General features: G+C 39.6%; 1 protein-coding gene across 3 annotated transcripts in view; it reads right to left on the bottom strand.

The window, feature by feature from the left end:
* Nucleotides 1-77: 77 nt before the first annotated feature.
* LOC102216691 (CREB-regulated transcription coactivator 1) overlaps nt 78-20,700 on the bottom strand; it is a 38,458-nt gene continuing 17,835 nt past the window's right edge. The window contains exons 5-15 of one of the 3 annotated variants that reach the window (XM_005811053.2): nt 19,537-19,631; nt 18,389-18,474; nt 18,269-18,309; nt 17,610-17,788; nt 17,297-17,442; nt 15,791-15,883; nt 13,053-13,151; nt 10,455-10,556; nt 6,098-6,181; nt 5,829-6,006; nt 78-4,685 (exon numbers count right to left, since the gene is read on the bottom strand). In XM_005811053.2, coding sequence (XP_005811110.1) covers nt 4,480-4,685; nt 5,829-6,006; nt 6,098-6,181; nt 10,455-10,556; nt 13,053-13,151; nt 15,791-15,883; nt 17,297-17,442; nt 17,610-17,788; nt 18,269-18,309; nt 18,389-18,474; nt 19,537-19,631 — 1,309 coding nt within the window. In that variant the 3' untranslated portion in view covers nt 78-4,479. The remainder of the gene's footprint in view (nt 4,686-5,828; nt 6,007-6,097; nt 6,182-10,454; nt 10,557-13,052; nt 13,152-15,790; nt 15,884-17,296; nt 17,443-17,609; nt 17,789-18,268; nt 18,310-18,388; nt 18,475-19,536; nt 19,632-20,700) is intronic. The other 2 variants (XM_023335741.1, XM_023335742.1) reach the window with 2 other exon arrangements.

Raw genomic sequence — 20,700 nt, 5'->3', positions numbered from 1 at the left:
GCAATCAGGAAGTCATTACAACATGGCTCCTCTATTAACCCTTTAACAAAGTTTTTACCAACATTGCTCTGAGAAGTAGCTCATAATAATGCAGATGCACAGTTCCACCAGGTGTTTGCTAACTGCTGCTGGCTAGTCTGAAGGAGCTGAGTAGGGGAGCCGCAGGGGCGGCTTCTCTGTGAGGCGAAAGCTTAGAAACTGCAGCTCAGAGGAGGAGCTGTGCCTCAAAGGCGGGGCTAAGTCCACCTAGGTGTTTTGCACAGCTGAATGGTTACTGTGGAGATGAAAAAATTTCTCAAATATACATGAAAGAATGAAGGCGACACTCCAGGTATGTTTTTGATTATAAAATAACATTATAACATGAAGTAAAGCTCATAAAAGTCAATTTGACATAATACTGCTCCTTGAAATGAATAAAAGGAATAGAAATAAATGCTTGAAATATCTCCCTGTGCAAAGTCAAAGCTGCAGCATGAACAGGTTTTGCTTTTTGAATTGAATTATTGAAACAAATAAGTGTTTCAATGATATTCAAATTTACCCAGATGCAAACGTGCTAGAAATCTTTGTTATGGCACTTGCTTATAGCAAGAACAGAGGAATGGGAAATTTCAACTAAACAACAGTACTTTGTGGTCATGAAACGCATGAGGATGAAACATAAGGGAAACTTCTAATCACTAACCTCACGGAAGTAAATCTATATTTTTTCACCAATACAAAGATTATCCTCCCAGCATTGAAGCGAAGGAACTGAACCATTTTCCTAATCTATAGTGCAGTTGCTCATTAGTCCAGATACAGGGCGGAAACTATGATGAAGGCTTTGGCAAACAAACTTTGCCCTGTTGTAAACCATTGTCTCTGTAAACACTGGTGCTTCACCAATGGATACCTGAACACCGATGTACAGAGAAGTGACAAACACAAACAACACATTAGCTAAAGGAATTTAACGGAAAACGTGAAAGAAAAAAAAACCGAGCCAGCAAAACATCAGGCTCACTTTAGAGTCTGGAGATCCAGCAGAGAGATCCAGCAGTATTTCTCAGTGCATTTTCCCATTCTGACACCATCTCACAGTAAGCACAAAAACATTGTTCCTACAGTACAGCAATATACACAACTATCCTACAGGTACTTTGACATAATAAAATTCTGCAGGTGTTGCACAGAAAATAAGCACATACTATATATTGCAGATTAAACACAGTGCCAAAACAATAGCTTCCACATGTGCATAAAAGGCTCATCACTGTACATTTTTAGGCGTCACTTACACACACATGACACAAGTATAACATGACAACATATCTTTAGCAAACAGACACACAAAAACAAAAAAACCTTTAAATATTTGAATTAAATATTTTCCAACATTCAGAGGAAACAATCACCAACAAAAAGAGAAATCATGTCTGAAGTTTCATGCATTTAATAGGAAAATAAAAGACCAACGTTTCTGTTTCAGACTGTGACAGGAGAAGTAAAATAGTCTTTAAAACATATTTAAGTAGGAATCATTGCAGCTGCACTTTTTTTTTCATTGGCTAAAGGTGATCCAACATAGTGACCAAGAAAAGAGCCTGTTTTTATTTTCATACAAATTTCACCTGGACTGATTTTCTGGCTCAGATCCTGGATACCTACATTGAGCTTCATTTTCAGCTTAGCACTTCAACATTTTAAACCAAACCTATAGACTTCCTATTTTAATATACCAAATTATTCTGAAATGGTCAAAAGCAGCCTCAGCTATTGTCAAGATGTAGATTTAAACCAGAGATGCACAAAGAAGTGTTGGAAAATTACATTTTAAAGCTTAAAACCATAGAAAATATTTAGCTTGTATAAACTTCTTAACCCTGATTCTAAAGTGAAGATTAAAAATATTTCAAATTTTTTTGTGGAATCTGGACGTTGTGCAGGTTAATTTAATACATGCTCCCTTATCAAATGTGTGAGTTATCATTACACAGAGAGCTGAAAACGTGAAGAGACCAACCACAAGAAGGAGGAAATGAAAGATTAACATTTTGAGTTTTGTTACATTATGTTAGCATAGCAAAATCTTGACAGTAGAACCCTGAATATCAACTAGAGAGCTGTTTTAAGCTAGCTAGTTCCATTTTCTCAAATAACATCCAGGAGGAAAAATAAAAGTAATTTTAGGAGTTTAATCTTTACTCTTACTTGAATAATACTATCATAAAATACCGCTACTTTTGCCTGAGTAACATTTCTGGATATATTTCATAAGTTTCATAAGTCTTATATGTAGAACATTTATTTTTAATTGATTTTACTGCTTGAATTGGTTATTTTGTGATGATATTTATTTGGATATTTTTTCTCTCTAGTTGTTAAAAAACCTGGTTTTGCACATTCCTTAATATTTTCTGATGACATCATTTTTATACATTAAGTCAGATGATGATCAGTTACTGTCAGTACTTCAGTGGCCTTTCTACCAAATACCGCATTACTCTTACTTACGTTGCTAGTTTTCACTTTTGCAGATTGAAAATAAGTTTAAGTAATGTTACTCCAACTTCATTACCCAACTCTGAAATTGACCAGTCCAGATATTGGAGCTATAATGGCATTATACTGTACTCCATAGATCCTGAATACAAATGAGAAACGGTTCAAATCCTTTAGGCAGCTCAAAGCTTCACAAAAACAGAGATTGGTATCCAGTCAGAACACACTGATTGGTGCATCTCTTGCTTAAGCCAGACCTAGAGACGACATAATAAAATATTGTGCATCCCTAGTTGTATTTACGATACATATTTATTTCCATATCTTCTGTGTGATTATTATTTTCTATATCCCAGACCCTCTGACAGTAGCAAAATAATCTGCTGCAGTGACCAAATGCTTAAACACAGGAATCCTAAAATACAACCTAGTTCAGAAAAAACACATTTGTATAAACTATCCTGATAATTCTGTTTTTCAAAAATAATTTTAATTTAGCTTTTTGGGTTTTTCCTCTTTTTTCTTCTTTGTCTGTACAAGAAGGCAAGTTTGAACAAAGACAGATCAAACAGGTCCAGTTCACTTAACAGTCACAGGATGGGGTGCTCTATATAGAAACTCTTGAATCTGTGTTTTCGAATGAAAGCATAAAGTGCAAAAAATGAGATATGGAACATATCTGTGAACAAAGTGAAGAGAAACCACCCACCTAAAAGACAACATCAAGACAAACCTTAACAGCAGAAAGGTGAATTAAAGACAAAAACGACAAACATGGCAGGAAAACAACCAAACTCAAACGTGTGCTTAAAGTAACAGGCGGAAGGTGTTTGGCTCTACAGGTAGCAAAAAAATAGAAAAGAAGGGAATGAGGATAACAAAATGACAGCATCACAACCACACAGATGTAAACTAAGTACATTCTCATTGCATCAACAGTGCTGTTTGGCAGTTCGGCTGACTGGAAAAAAAGGTTTCACCCACTGAGGTCCCGTCTTTGGGAGAAATCCAGGAATCTCCAGCAACTGCCATGCTTACTCTATTTTATTCCATATTTGACCTTAAAATGAAAGAAAAATGTTTGTTGAAAGACATCCACGTGCGTTCCAGAGGAACCCCCGACTCTGCCTTCAACTAGTTCCCACATTCCAGTCCTCCCAGTCACCGTAGTTCTGCATAGATATCATTACGCAAAAATCCAACCACATTCTGTACAAGTAAGGGTATAAGCCTGTAAGCCTGTAAACATCGTTTTCTTCACCAAGACCGAGTGGATCCGCAGTTAGGTTCTGACTTATGAGTTAGTAGTGACAACACAACTGTAAATTATGCAGGCCAAGCAACTTTGCAACTCTGTAAAAATGACTTCTTAGCTTTTTTTTGTTCTTTTTGCAATGAAAACCAAAACATCAAGCTTTTAAGGCAAAACAAGTATCCACAGTGATTTATGATTTCATGCATAAACGATGACTCCTATTCCCTTTGATAAAATCTATTCTCAGAAATAGCCTAAAAATAAAGTGATGACTCAGCGCCTCTTGGGGCATATATCACAAACCATCAAGATGAAATCACAAAACCCAAGCTAGAGGAGTCTGAGAGGAGTCTACCTTTTCTGGATTTTCTCTAAATCATCAAAATATAAAATACTCAGGCAGCTGGACTGGAATATGCTGATTGTTTTAACTGTAGCTAGTCACCAGGCTGTCTGCTGCCGGATTGCTCAAACAGTTAGCCTGGTGTTGAAAAGCGATCCGAATGGTGAATGTAGAGACTGAGCCATCTAATAGATTCATCCCGTACTTTATGCCAGAAGCTAGAAGCAGTCTTCAGGAATGTCTCCATGCAATTTCCCAAATAGGATTTTTTTCGTTTTGCCTGGTTTTTGAAAAACTCACAGTCAGGGGTTCGATTGAGTGGAATTGCTTGTTCTGCTCAGGCAGAAACGCTGGACGGCCCGGTTCAGGTACGGTGAGTGACAAAGAACAAGAACTAGAGGCGGTCAAGGCGAAATGCGTCCTCTGTGGCGGGGTCGGCGAGGATCATGTCTGGGTCATTCAGCATGTGCAGGCCATCCAGAGTCAGAGGGTCAATTTTTAAATCATCAAGTGGGAACTGGGAGTCCACGTCGAAGCCGATGTCTGTGGACAGTGAGCTGGTCAGGTCCTTGGGGAGGCTCGGAGGAGACTCTCCACTCACTGATGCAAAACAGGATATTAGATCGGTAAAAAAAAACAAAAAACACAGTGAATATTGGTTTTAATTAAGTCTTTGGTGCACTAAGGAAAATTTCCAGAGCTAAATATAATAAAAATGAAGTGAAGGAAGACAAAACAGCGCCCTGGCTTAATCTCAATTATGATGCATTATCAACTAATCTAGTATTAATATTATACAGACATTAAAAAAGGTCTTTTGCTGAAAGAACCCTCCAGTCAGAATAATGAAGCCAAAACTGTACCAAAAATAAATACATTTTGCAGAGAACTAGAGTTCCAACCAGCAGTTTGTTAAGCTGCTGTCTAAACTGAAACTGAGCATTCCTGTATATTAGCTGGCTCCAGCAGAGAGCCTCTTTGTTTTCCATCCCCTTAACAGGAACTTTCAGCTTCTTTCCTCCAGTCAGAGGTTTTTAGTCCCTAAATGTTGGACAAGGCGCTTTAAAAACAGCTTTGTTCCCACTGCTCTATCAATGCTCTCAGTTTTATGCTAATATTCTTATTTCAACACAATACTTATATCAATTACATACTCTCTTCTTCTGGGTCTTACTTTGCTTCAAATATGACTTGTGAAGCCTTGATCATTTTATCTGTCAAAGGTTATGTGATGTGTTCTTACTTTTTACAGTGTGTTGTGTGTGTATGTGTGTGTGTGTGTGTGTGCGTGTGTGTGTGTGTGTGTGTGTGTGTGTGTGTGTGTGTGTGTGTGTGTATGAATATGTATGATTTCAACCACTCCAGACCAAATCCACCTATGGGTAAATAAAGTCCCCTGACCTAACCAAACCTAAAACTCTTTGTCTGTAAATCGGTTCTACCCAGAACTCCTTAAATGTTAAAATTTTAGCTTCACTTTGTTCAAATTACTGTAAAAAAAAATCTGCTATTAGGCTCCTTTTGCTGTCCAGCTATTAATTGATTAATCCAAAATCAATCACAAGCACTGTATTGATGTTAAGTCAAGCAGAAAGGCCTGACTTAAGTTTAGGGAAGTGATCAGGTGTGCAGACTGGACTCAGACAGTGTAACAACATGAGGCTCACAGACAGAACTCTGCAGTTTCAGACAAAACTGAAGATTTCTGCATGAGCAAGTCTAGACAAAATGTTGTAGAGGCACCTGTCAGAATGATGTTGGGGATGTTGCCATGGCTACTGTAGCCCAGCTGCTGGGAGTCCTGAAGGTTGCAGTGGCTGGTCAAACCCATCATAAGAGCCTGGGAGTAGTTGAGGGTGGAGGTCTGGCTGTACAGGCTGTCAGAGCTGATGGGAGTCTCCATCATGTTGAACTGCTCCAACTGGAAATCACAGAAAACATTTTCCATTCCAACCTGCGTGTATTCTTTTTGTGAAAACACACACACGTGCACGCACACACACAGCGTGGACCTGTTGTGAGAGAGTGCTGGCCTGAATGGACGGCAGTTGCTGGTCGTAGAAGTCAGCAAACACACTGCCCAGGATGGAGTTGTGCTGCAGCAGAAAAACAAGATCTGATTGTTATTTCTTTCCAAACTCCTGAGTGACGATGAGGAGGGAGCAGTGGAAATACGGTGGATGGAAAAAAATACAGCAATACGAATGTTTCAGGTGACCTCACAACAGGGGTCTCCAAAGTGTGCCTCGGGTGCCATCTATTTACACATCCTGTTAATCGTTTAATATTGCAGAATAGTTTATTGTAGAATAAGTAAAAAAAATATTTTTTTGTTTGTTATTTTTGTTTTCATTTATTTTAACTTTTTTTTTTGGTGACCCTTTTTGACTCAGCTGTTTTGGCCTACTTGACAAAAAGTTTCGACACCCCTGCCTTACAATAATGCAAAATACTTATCTTCATTAAGTTGTATATGTTTGTCAAACACCATCACAAACCACTTCATTCATGTATTAAAATAAATATCAGCCTTTTTGAAGTTACTTTTTTTTTTCAATCCATCTGTTGGAAGTATTCTGTAACTCTATTTGGTATTTTTAGCTTGAAGTAGATTTATTTATTTATACAATTTTATATTGCAAAATTTCCCCCTCCCTCCAAGTGACATAAATAAAACAAGACAGATACACAAATTAACTCAAAAAATGAAAAAACAATAACTTATCAAAAATAAATATAACCCCAAATATTTTTCTTACCATATGTCATATAATCACATTCTCATATTCTGATGCAGAATTAAAAAAATAAATCCAACCATCAACATCAATGTCACCAATCTCAGCCTCTCTTGAGTTCATAAAAGATTGTAAAAATAAAAATGATTTTGCGTTTTACAACAAATGCTAAAGTAACGCAGAAATGGACATATTTTCAAAGTAAAAAGGAACCTTCCAGACAAAAAGCTGCACTTCTATAACAACATCAGTGATGTGAAACCATCCAAGGACACCTTGAGTGGTAGTAGATTTAGCGGTGAGCCAACATTTTAATGACAGTTGACAATCATTCTGTGGGATCACCATCATCTACAGACAACCTTTACAGTCCTCAGAGCCATTTTTTGCCCTCTGTCCTGTTAAACAACTCAAATGTTCCATGACCTTCTGAAAAAAAACAACCTAATTTTTAAAAATAAATATCTGTTACAGGAAATTTGTTTTAATTTTTAAAGCACTGCCATTTTATTTCTATTTTCAGGTTTTAAAATAAAGAAAAACACCCATTGTTCACAAAACATGTGGATAAATACATTTTGTTCTATGACAGCAGTTTGATGAAGATAGTATGATCAACATGGAATCAGGTACCAGCAGATTTTAGCTAAACTTTGGGAATTTGAAATTCTTGCCTAACTACTGTATATTGTCCAGCTTAAGTCTGGTATGTTTGCTAATGGCTATGCTGTGACAATGCCATATTAAACTGGTCCATGCACACACAGTTAAAGTGAAATCAACCCAGAGTCTTTTCAGCCTGGATCTCTTGCTCTAGAACATTTCAGATTGTACGGTAACTGAAATAAACAGAAAATACATAACTGATTAATTAAATTAACTGCCTGTATCAACAAAATCATCAGAAATCAATCAATTAATACTAGATGCCATATTCTCTTGTAGAGGTCTGTAGATGAAATACTGTTTGACAAAAAGAAACATTAGTTCGCTGTGATGAAGGGGAGGAGATTGCTATGGCATTTTCTCCTCCTGTTGTTTTTTGGCCTTGATGTTTTAATTAACACGAACCCACTGGTGACGTAAAACCCACAGAATAAAGGGAATGACTGAAAATGTTGTCCCCTTTATGACTCTATGCTTTCCTCCCTCACTCTACTCAAGACAGTTCACTCAGAAATTTTCTTTTGAATGTCCTCACAGACTCAGCAGCATAGCCTCCCTGTTTTAAACATCAGCTCCTCAGTAATTGGATCATCTCTTCAGTCATGCTGGTCTGAAAGCACATCATGGCTGAGTGCTGCACATGTTCCTACAGGACAGAGCAGGACAGCGGTGCCCACTGTTAGGCAGCAGTGGATGACCTCAGGATTATAGCTCAGCCCCTGCAGCACAAACTCAGCGGGACTAACACACACACACACACCCACCCCCACACACATGCACACATACACCGAGCAATTCACCTCACCCATGTCCCTCGCCACTGTTGTTTCTGTATCTCTTTTTCATCTCAAGTATACAAAGCCCAGCTTTAATACAGTTCAAACAAATTTTAATTTATATTGCAGTTGCAGCGCTCTTTGTCCTGAGGTCTTCTGGCCTTTTTTTCAACTGTGACTCATAAACCTCTTCAGAGTTCAGCTTGGGTGTGTTTGGCTCAACATGAAGCAACACATTAAGATTTGGGTTCTGTTTTTTTCCATCTTCCCTTGCTGTTAATTCAGATGCTCCAATCTCAGATTGGTGCTAATCAACCAATTGTTTTTTTTTTCATTTATTTTTGTGCATTTAAACCCCAAGTTGATGCCAAAATTATACATACCCCTGGCTAATTTAAAGGCCCTGATTACAAGGCAAAGTTTAAAGTAGTAGAGGTGTAGGAAAAAAAGGATTCTATGGCAGGGGTCTCAAACTCAATTTACTCGGGGGCCGCTGGAGGTAGAGTCTGGGTGAGGCTGGGCCGTATTCACACACACGGTCTCCTCAGCCGAACCTTTCTGATTGCCTATTACCATATTTGGCCGTAGTCAGGCGCTGTAACAGCCGTAATTGTGTAGTGTCTCTTTAAGATACTCTAGTATTGCTAATGATGTCAGAAGTATGCGCCACGACTTCTCTGTAGAGAGCGTGGGAGAAACGTGCTAGACGGACATGTTAGCTCCCTAACCTTTTAGTAATGTTACGGGTTGTTTGGACGCTGCTCAATTTTCATGTCTGATAATATAGCAGTCGTTCAACCGGGCTTTGTAAGGTTGGTGAAGAGCGTATTTATTAATGGACAACACTGTGGAATTCCCAGTACCAGTGTGGTTGTGAGTTTTTGACCGTCCTGACGAATCTGCCGCCTCCTCTCCTCCCTTAAACACAACCCAAGCGTTACAGCGCTTAGGTTGTGTTTAAACCTGGCTGTCTCCGCCTTCTGGGTCGCCTTCAGCATCCATTCTGCCATTTGACGCTTGTGGTGTTTTGGTGCCAGGCCTCAGCTCCCCTCCTTTTTGCACATTTGAGTTTGTCTTTGTTTTTGCGCTTCAACACTTCCATATGCTCTCACACACCACACCCCAGCATTTGCATTACACCACTGATACCGACACCCCCAATCCATTGTTGTTTTTGTTAATTAAATATTCCGTTTTATGCACTTTAACCACTGCATGGTCTCCTGTTTTTGTTATGACCTTGAGCCAGTCGTAACAATCCGGGACAAGCTCCCAATTCTTACGACTGGAAAAAATTGGAATTGACTGAAAGGTTTGCAGTAATTCCCAGACTGTGAGCCACTACTTTTTTCCACAAGCTTTCAACAAGCAATGATATGGCTATCGTATGGATTCAATATATTGTGCATTCAAGTGTCAATTTGCCTTGTGAATTAAGAGTGACAAGGAAAGAGAAACTGAGGAACTGTGAGACAAATAAAGCCATCTCCCAGCTCATTCATACTTTGTTGTGTTGCAGAGCCACAACAGACAAGCATCCGGCAAACAAGAACAACTTCAGGCTGCAGCAAAAAATTGAGTTGCAATGCAAGCACCACAAAAGGTGCAGAGAGTGGACTCACATCAGAAAACAGCTATAACACTACACAACGAGGACACGGAGGGCTTCACAACACTGCAGGCTAAATCTGGGCAAGATATACTAAAGAGTTTGAAAAGGATTTGCCTTTCTTCATCTTTTCCAAGGGTGAAAATTCACGGTATAGTGCAGATTGAGAAAAGAGGGAAGGAATTTCCTGCATTTACACTGTAAAAACAAGTCATCTGTGAAGGTCTCCATGATATCAGGAGACTCTTCAACTTCGGTGGAGTTCTGCACGGGATATGGAATCTGATGTGACAAATTTGCATATTTACTCATGACAAGCAGGGATAGATATGCATTGAAATGTGACAAGCTTTGAGTTAGATAGGGGCTCTTTGACTATGTGTGACCGGATAGAAATGAAAATATGTTGCCCAGATCTGCAGTACCAACAGAAACGAGTTCTGAGGGAGGAGGAGATGTGGGGTGGGGGATGAGCTGGGCAGCAGCCCCAAGCGCCAAAAACAACCACAGAACCACGATGGAACAGACGGTGATGTCAACACAGAGCGAGCCCTGGGCTTGTCGGCTCACACGCCCTTACTTGAGGTGAGCCTCCGGGTGAGAAGCCTTGATTGGAGACGGGAGAGGTTGGAGACTGATTGGCTGAGGACCCGACCCTGTGGCGGTACTGCAGGGAGGCAGCCTGACACGAGAGGATACATCTGTTATTCAGACAGGAGCACCTTCTCCAATCATGTGCAGTTCCGTTCCTCTCATACATCAACATTTACTCTTAAACCAAGTTTTCTCATGTTACAACCACAAACTTTAATGTATTTTATTGAGACTTTACACGCTGGATCAACACAAATGACCTTGTAATTATGAAACGGAGGAAAATAACACAAAGCTATGATTTCCTGATTGTTTCTACACTACAAATTAGTCTTTGGAAAGTGTGGCATGTACGTACTTTTGTTTTGTTCCTTTTACTTTAATGCCCATAAAAACCCAGTGAGATCCATTGGCTCCAAAACTCATTTAGAGATGCTACTGTTGCATAACATTTTGACAGAAGACAACTTATAATTTTTGATAAATCTCTACTGCGGGAAATGTATTGTCACTGTTAAAGAACCAACATTTTATTTGTATTTTTAGGCTTAAAAAAAAGGAAGAAAAAGAACGGATGCATTTTTTATAGGATGCTGATCTGTAGAAAATTATTAATTATGCATAAATTTCCAAGCTAAAGACAAGATAAATATTACTGGCAGTTTTAGTGTTACTGTGTTGTGAAAATCCAATGAAATTATTCCATGAGAATGTGATGAAACCAGGATTTGTTATTATATCTACAGTATATTTAAAAACATTAGTTGGTTCTTCACTATTTTAGACAAATTTATAAAGAGCTGTTGTGGACGACCCAAAGAGCCACTTGCGGGTCCGGAGCACCAGCTTGCAGACCTCTGGTCTAAACTGATAGGCTGGACAGAGACAGAGTTAATCAGAGAAGCAGGAACAACAGAGACTCACAGCTTTAGACGGGAGAACCTGTTGACATGACAACTACGAGTCCTGCAATTCAGAAATCTTGTCTTCATGAAAGAATGCCAGGAAAAAAGTCATTTTGAAAAGAAGGCCATGAGAAGTCTAGTTTGCAATTTGCTGGAGGCCTTGTAGGAGACAACAAACATGTTGAAGAGGGTTCTCTGGTCAGAAGAGAACATTTTTATTGGAGGGGGCTCTACATGGGAGGATCAAAGTGAACAAGGTATCAATGAAACCATGGTGGAGGCAGCATTATGCTGAAGGGATGATTTCTTAAGGAGGGAAGGTAGATTGATATAAACACCAGAAAATCCTGGAAGAAAATCTGACTAAGACTAAACTCACACCTATAATGGAGTGGGTTTATATTGAAGCATGTTCATGAGTTAGAATGGCCCAGTCAAAATCCAGGCCTAACAGACTCCACAACTGATGTTCACAGACACTCTTCATTCAGTTTGATTGAGCTTTAACTATTTTGCAAAGAACGAACAAAAGTTTACAAAGCTGTTAAAACACATAAAGGCTGTAAATGAACCTCTAAACACTGCATACTCTGATGTAGAAATGTGAGTGTGGCTCCTGGAATCACAGCTCTCAGTGTTCAGAGAGACTAGAAAAGAATGATAATGTCTATGTCAATTTACCATCTAGATATTAATGTGTGAAAACATATAAAACCATACTGCTGGCACTTCTCCTTTGTGCATTACTTTGTGTTGGTGTATCGCAATAAAATACATAGAGGTGTGTTGCTGCCTTTTTGCAAAACACGGTAATGGAATAAAAAAGAAATACTGCACATCTCTTCACTGCATAACAAAGCTGGCAGGAAGAAACAGGAAGAACAGCAGGAAATGATTTAAAACAAGAAAAACTGCTAGAAATAAAACCAAGGCACAACAAGGGATCAGACTGACCATCTGTTGTCTTTTGAGCTGCATAATTTTGCCTCTTTTTAGTACTGTTCCAAAAACAAATTAAAAACGTTGATTTTACTGTGTACATTCAGGGCTGTATGCAGCCCCATTAAAGAATATAAAGAAAAATCTGAAGGCAAACCTGAATATGCTATCCCATAATGTTGTCCACAAACATGCTCAGAGAGAGACAGCAAAACATGAATGACCTATTGTCTTGCTACTTTAAATGTAATAGAGTTGTTGAAGTTGTTAAAAAGCAGCTTTATAAACAGATAAAGATTTTAGATTGTCTGGCAGGGCCGCTGCTGTAGATCTTCAAAGTCAACATTTCTGAGCCTCAAGTTTTATGTATTCCTTTTTTTCCGTTCATTCCCTGGACAAACTGGATGTAAACCACTTTTTCATGCACCTTCAAACTTCAGCATTCATACAACGGCAAAACTAAATATGCTAACAGGCAGCTGAATGATTTTGTAGATGAGCATAATACCATGTAGATTTTATTTGAATTTTAAATAAGGAGAATAGGTTTGCACCAAGTTACACTTAAAACCCCTAAAAACTTAAAACTGCTTACCACGGACACACAGGGACAGAAATCTACCCAGTCATACCATCCGACTTAACTCCCGAGAAAGTACAGGAACCAGCCAAAGTACGGATTCCTTGTTTTCACTAACAAAACAGATACTGTTAAGCCATATGGGCTATGCACTGCTCACCGCATTCATGTCGATGGTCATGTTAGTTTGTGCAGATGTCTGGTTGTCTGACGTAGGGCAGGAGTTCACAGAAGATGGCAGCTGGACTAGACTTGTCTGCTGGAGAGGAAGCAGTGGAATCACAATAAATAAGATTGTCTCATAATACAACTACAGAGAGAAGAATCCTCTTTAAAGGTAGAAGACAGGCTTTGGTGTGTCATGTAGATCAAGGCAACTGTATTTCCTGGGTTTTTTTTACACATTGTGTCTTCCATTAGACAAATCTTAACCTAAACAGTTTGTGATTATGCTGCATTATTAGTGCCAAAATTAGGACTATTGTGAACCCAGTGGTTCACAATAGTCAGCAGGTGGCTTCTTCCTTGAAGACAGCTGCTGATATGATTAATGATACGCTGGCATCAGTAAGGGTTTCATAAATCACAAACTAAATTTTAGATATACTGCTTTCAGTGCAGAAAAATATAGTCCATGCTTGAAGAATCTAAGTATTGAAGTTTTACAAGAGCAAATTAAAGATGTTCAAGGTAGTAAATGGGAATCGCCCATTTGCCATTTACTATACTATAATCAGAAGACTCAATCGAAAGTCAACTTCAGTTCCGTATTATACAGCATGTTTATGCTTAATGTGTTACAAAAGAACATGTCAATAAATCTATTATATGTTGCTTACAGATATTGTAGGTCAACCGTTTTCCTTGATAACGTTTTCTTCAAAAAAGAAAAGTACAAGTTGTGAGTGACCAACCCAAGCATGCTAGCTGTTAGTCTATTCAAGACTAATGCTAGCCCTTTCAAGGCAGAAACTAGATTATCTCTGCTAATGGACAACAGAGGAAGCAGGCACTCCAGTGGGTGACCCACCTCGGCATGCTAGTCACTAGCCTCTGCAAAGCTAACGCAACTAAGTAATCTTCTTCTCATTAGCCATCGTCGGCTATTCAGTTACCAGCACTAGACAGTCATTAATGAGATCAGTAGCCATCTTCAGAATGAATATAGCCTCCTACAACAAGGAAGTAGCCACAGCTAGGTGTGAAATAGTCTTAATTTTGGCACTAATACTGAGCAATAAATGATATCTGTTTGGGCTTAACTCCATCCAAAATAAGCTAGTAAACTAAACCTAGAGTAAAACATCTTCATTAATTCCATAGAGAAACAGTCTGTGACATGTATAAATTTAAAAATAGTCTTGTTACACCACCAGAAATATTTTGTGATGCTCCTTTTCTGTTAAATAATGATGGAAGATCGATGATTTGTAATTTTATTTGCCGTTACTGTGTCAACAATCAATTGTGCTTACTCTTATAATACTGAGATATTACAAAGCCTGAGTCAAAGACCTCAAACTGACCTCAAACTGAGTAAAATGTTGTGATACCAGGTACAAAGAGACAAGTACAGAACCTAAAGTCATCAAATGTCAATAAAAGTGAAACAGCATTGTGAAGAAGGGTGGCGAGAATTCCTCTACGATGATGTCAGTAACTAATAAGGTTGCATTAAGATCAATAACTTCAGATTATTGCTGCTCTGCTGCAAGATGAAAAGTAATGAATTACACTTATTGCTTCTGGATTTTCTGTCATGAAGTGCGGGTGTAGTGGTGAGGCAGATGCGGTGGAACCAGGTTGCAGTGATGATAATGATATTTAATAAAGAATAAACGGTACAAAATGTCCAAAAGCCAGGCAGCACTGCTGAGCGGAAGACCTGGGCTCAACACAGGCAGCGACAGGCTAAACGCATGGACAGACGACGGACTGAGAATAACATCAGACGACAAGGACCCGACCGAGACGCAGAGACACAGGTGACACTAAATACACAAGAGGTAATCAGGGAACGAGACACACCTGGGAACAATCAAAGGGACACAGGACAACACTCAGACACAGAAAACTCAAAATAAATACACAGAAAAACACAGATCCTGACATTTTCACTTTATGTTAAGTTCAAAATATGAAAGAATGGTCATGTGACTTAGCAAATTCCAAAGGGGATTTCTTTCCACTACGCTAACATCTAAATATATAAAATAAAAAATGCACTCCTGATCAAAATGATAAGACTGGGGAGAAAATGACTCATATTATAACTAGGTAGTAGAGTAGTATCAGAATTTTATAACGGAAAAAAGGAAACATGAGCAAGAGACAAAACAAACAGAGAAGACAAATTAGAAATTGCACTTGAACTCAAGGATGCACTTCAGCAGATGATCAAAGGTTTAGGAGATTTTCTCCAGAAGTCCAAATCTGTGCATAAATCTTGCTTTCATATAATTGTCCGTCATATTCCTCTGAGGAGAAAAGCAAAAAGCCTTCCTGTCTTTGATTTTTGCAGGACTGCTGAGCTGCACAAACAAAACCTCTTACCACACTCCATCACTGATAAGGTTGGACATTTTAAGACCGTAATTTCAAAGAACCTGTGTGCTATAGGAGGAAAAAGCCAAGTCATTTTCCATCTGCTCAGAGCCCAACGTGGCTCAGAGCAGGATATCTGTGGTCTTAAACCTTTGATCAAAGAGTTTTCAACAGCATTTTTTGTTGTTTACTCTTGTTTCTTCTTTTGGCAATTTAAAGCATTTGGTTATGATGCAGCAGCAAGAAATGCTAATACTTTTTTCCTGCTCTCAGAATGTTAATCGGGAGTGTAATGTGGGATCAGGTTAACTGTTGAACAATTTGCATAACAGCTGACGTTGGACAGAAACTCACTTGCTGGTTCTGGTGTGTCTGGGGTATTGACTGCTGATTGATGAAAGAATACTGAGACAACTGTTGTTCAAGATTCATAGCACTGATGGCCGTCTGGGGAGAACACACACATAGACACACAAAAAAAACACAATCAGAGGTGACATTAATGGACCCTTGAAATATTAAAACGCTAACAGAAATGCAATTTTCTGGATGCATCCAGGATTGAATTCCCAACCTCAGGACATCTGATGTTTGTCTTGGCCCCTTTTCTTTCCGCACACATCTTGAAAAAATACTGTGAATGAAGTCCACTAGCACTACAGATTCTTTGAAGAGGCCTATAGTGTGAGTCTACTGGGTAACAAATCTGGATTTGTTTTAACTAATTAGCCATTTTTAACTCTTTAACATGACAATGTTGTTAATGAAATAGACACTGCTGCAGCTTCAGGTGTGTGTCTGAGTCATTTAACCCAGTGGTCCCCAACCACCGGGCCGCGGACTAATTGGTACCGGGCCGCGCAAGAAATAATGAACTACTTCCAGATCTTTTATTTTGAAAATCCTAAACCAGATTTCACCGGTTACGTCTTGCGCGTCAAAATTGAGCCAACTTGCAGCAGAATGAAGACCCCCCCGGTCTGCAGCAAAATTGCGAAGGGCTGACCGGTCCGTGTGACTAAAAAGGTTGGAGACCGCTGATTTAACCTATGCTGGGCTGGGCTAAGAGATATCACCAGATATTTCACCGGAGAGCAACTGAAACAAAAGTCAGAACATTTTACCTTTTTGAAAACAGAGCTGAATTCATGAAGCATCAGATGATATTTTCTGTAAGTTTTAAACAAAACTTTAACTGGAACCGCACTGAAATGTTACAGACCCATTTATCAACAAGCTATTATTATTTATTTATTACTTTGCCACGCAAACTGCTTCACATGACAAGATTGTCATTTGGAACATGAGATGTTGGCTTGCCAACTCAGTACCTCCAAAATACATGAGGCATCATCTGCGATGTCTTTGCATAACATTTCCAATATCTCCAACATTTGAGCCACATCCACCTAAACAAGATTTAATTTTGTTTCTGTTACTTTACTTTACTTTTAACAATTAAAAGATGGAATCAACACAATGTTTTTTTTCTTACACTTGGTGAGTTGGTGATGCCTGAGTAAACAGAAGGATGTTGCTTTTAAACCCAAACTGCAACTTCAAGGAGACATCACTATGCAAATAGAATTTAACACTAATGAAATAGCAAGCTGAAAAGTATTTTATTTATCATTAACTTGATTTAAACAGCTGAGATAAATTGTTCTCCCGTCCATGTCCAATTGAAAGCTTCCAACGACATGAACTGCAAAAAGCTTTATTCATGCCACCACTGACAGGTTTAACCTGCAGATTCTTTTGTAGATTTAGTCTCTTTTTCTTTGATGATTTCTCCATGCTTGTAAAATAAAGTAAAATAAGAATTTCTCTGTCCCAGTTCCTTGTTGGAGCAGAGAATACCTGGGATAGAGGGAGTTCTGGAGACGTTTGTGAGAGCTGCAGGTTCTGCTGCTGGTGTGAGTCTCCTGCATTCAGGATGAGAGGAACCATGTTCTCCTGGCCAGGCTCCATTTCCATGGTTACTGTTGGCTGAGAAGTGTCCTCTCCTACCCAGTACAAAAAACAGCACAAGGGAAGTCTTCTTAAAAGCACATGAAACTGGCACTAACAGAAGTTTGAAATGAAAAGCCCTGTAGAGATATGTTTGAGATTATCAGGAATTAGAACTCAGCAATAAGTTTTGAATGAGTCCATGGCTCCATGTGAGGAATACCTGGAGTCTGAGTGCTGCCGGCAGAGCCGAACGAGACGGTTGCTGTGTCGTCTGAGTCCAGCGGGGTGGGCAGAGGGGGAGGAAACTGGATGTTGGTCAGGTCAGGAAGAGAGCCGCCACTGTTGTGGGCCCCTGGTTTCAGAGACGTAGCCATCTGCTGCTCTGGGGTCGGGAATATGCTGCAGGAAACAGACAATGCTGTGAATCCAAGAACGCTGGACTGGACCGCACTCGTCTTTTGGCTCATTGGCTTTCTGGCTGTTAAGCTGATAAAATGTGTTTTAATTGAAGTCAGATGGGTTTAATTCAAATAGAAATGTATTTTTAATATATTTGCTTACCACATGTGTGTGAAGTAGAGCTATTAACGTTAATGCGTTATTAACACATGCATTTTATCTGAGTTAACCTTCCATTTTCCTTTTTCTGTGAAATATATCACCTTTTGTTCGTTTGTCCCAGTGACGGCACTGAAGCTATAATTTTAAAAGGGTATGGTCTGTAAGTCTCTATTGTTTCCAGGAGTCGAATGTATCAACTCCCAACCGTTCACACACTGAGATTGGCTGGTATACACATGGTCCAACACACAGAACGTCTGCAACAATCCCCCATATATTTTGTCTCCTTTCTTTTTATAAAAGCAGTAAAATACTCACTGGATGCCAGGAACTTGACAGGGTTCATTCTGCGACACATTCTGAAGGGACAGAAAATGACAGCAAAGGTAGTGAGTGGATCCCACAAAGATCTGAAAAATCCTCACATCCAGTCTCTACCTTTTTACAGTCCCAGCTCTGCTTCTGTCCGTCTTCATCAACCTCTTGCTTAAGGACTCCAGACCCTGGAACGGTGAGGAGGAGAACTGGACCGATGGAGACAGAAAACAGTCCTTTCAGTCTCTTTGCTGCACAGACATCAATTCTATTTCATCTCATAATGAGCTAGAGCACATCAGCTCATGCTAATTGTGATGCACTTATATTTAGATAAAAAAGAAAAGCTCACTGACTGTAATGGAAAATTTTACAAGGTGCTCCTCATCCCTCTTCTGTTTTAGGTTATCTGCATAGTCTTATCATGATATTGGTCAATCTGCTCTCAGATAGACCTCTGCAGTACCATATAACAGCAGGGGAGAGCTCCTTGATCCTGGAGGCTATCTGTTACTTCCCCAACGTAGAACTTATCTGCCCTCTTTAGCATGAAAGAACAATCCCCTATCCTTAACAATTAACAAATGGCAAGACCATCTGTGTTGGGCTCCACAGAATCCCTGGTACATCACAATCGGGGATTCACACTTATAGCCCAATCAAGTCTCTCTTCTCTCACCAGAACCTATAAAAGGAAGCCAGATACACTGTTGGTCAGAACAGACTTGACAGACTCCTTTGACTCTGTATTTCTTTTCTCACCTTGCAAGGTTTTAATAAATTTCTTATTTCTTCTCATCTAGACTCTTGTTAAAGTAATTTCTTCCATGATACTGACATAAAATAAAAGTAAACAAAAGTACAGCTGAAGCAGAATGTGTTATAATCACAAAAGATAATGAATACAGTTTCATCCCAAGCTTCTAAATGAAAAAAAAGCCATTAGCCACATGTTCCCACCAATCAATTTTCCTTCTACGCCTTCAAAGCAACATACAGACCCTTTCATCATGCACTGGAGGGCACTCGACTGAACCATCAAGAGAAAGTAGCAACACAGCACACAGGGAAACAAGATCACAACAAAACAGCCGTCCACTTCAGATCATACGCACACGCCTCATTAGGAGCACAAACTAATTGATTAAAGGCAGAGCTAGCAAACAACTTGCACTACATACAGCAACTTAAACCAGTTTAGGACACCGAAACGTTCCTTTACCCATGGTAACTCAAAAGAAAAGTATGATTAGTGTTGCCATGTCCTGTACCTCGTTTTGGCTGAAGTTCCTGAGAGCCTCCAGTGAAGGAGGCGTGTTGTGCAGGAGTCAGAGTGCTCTGATGCAGGGCTGAGTCTGAATTTGTCCTGCAGGAAACAATGCATACAGTGAAATGTAGGAAATAATCTAGATAACAAGCAAATTAGCATGTGAATATGCCATCCATAATGTTGTGCTTGTTTACTCTTTGAAAGAACAAAGTTTAGTTTTCAAAGGTAAAAGTTGTCCTGCATGAGGAAAAGTGGGTCAGAGAAGAAGATAGAAGTAAGAACCCTCTGCCCCAACCTGCCGTGTCTGCCGCTTGCAGACACGGCAGGTACCTATCAGGTACAGGCAGACACTACATTTGACTGAAATATGCTTCTGCAGGCTTCATGCATAACTTGGGTGCTATTGAAAAACACAGCAAAAGTTTGAAATATTTATGATTAAGCCTCAAAACGTTGATTTATGTAGTAGTTTGGAGTAAGTAGTTGCATTTCTGTTACAAATGTGTGCAAAAGTTGGTCAATATTCCACTGATGTAAAAAAAAAAAACAAACACCAGGCCATACTGGATGTATTTCTTTTAAATAAGTAAAATCACATGTGAATAAGATTGTACACATTAGGTCATTAAGAAACATGCCGCACCATCATCCTTAAACTACTTCCTGCCATCGTCTTTTTTGTGGTTTGCACCACAGTCAACATTAACTCATTGATCATGTGACTTTTGTGATGCCAATTTTTTTTAAAGGTTTTGGTGGCTCTAGTGGCCTTTATAAGAAGGTAATTCGACAGGAAAGAGAGTAATGAGACTATCGCCACAAGGACTAAGGCCAGTATACGTGGGTCATGCTTCGCCCCTATGCCACCACAGCACCCCATGATGCCAAATTTTAATTTAAAAACAAGTTTTTCAAACTCCATCCATCCATCCATCCATCTTCTTCCGCTTATCCGAGGTCGGGTCGCGGGGGTAGCAGCTTCAGAAGGGAGGCCCAGACTTCCCTCTCCCCAGCCACTTCTTCTAGCTCCTCCAGGGGAATCCCGAGGCGTTCCCAGGCCAGCCGAGAGACATAGTCCCTCCAGCGTGTCCTGGGTCTTCCCCGGGGCCTCCTCCCGGTGGGACGTGCCCGGAACACCTCACCAGGGAGGCGTCCAGGAGGCATC

The sequence above is a fragment of the Xiphophorus maculatus genome, chromosome 6 (genome assembly GCF_002775205.1).
Source record: "Xiphophorus maculatus strain JP 163 A chromosome 6, X_maculatus-5.0-male, whole genome shotgun sequence".
Lineage (NCBI taxonomy): Eukaryota > Metazoa > Chordata > Actinopteri > Cyprinodontiformes > Poeciliidae > Xiphophorus > Xiphophorus maculatus.
This window is presented reverse-complemented; position numbering and strand designations above follow the sequence as displayed.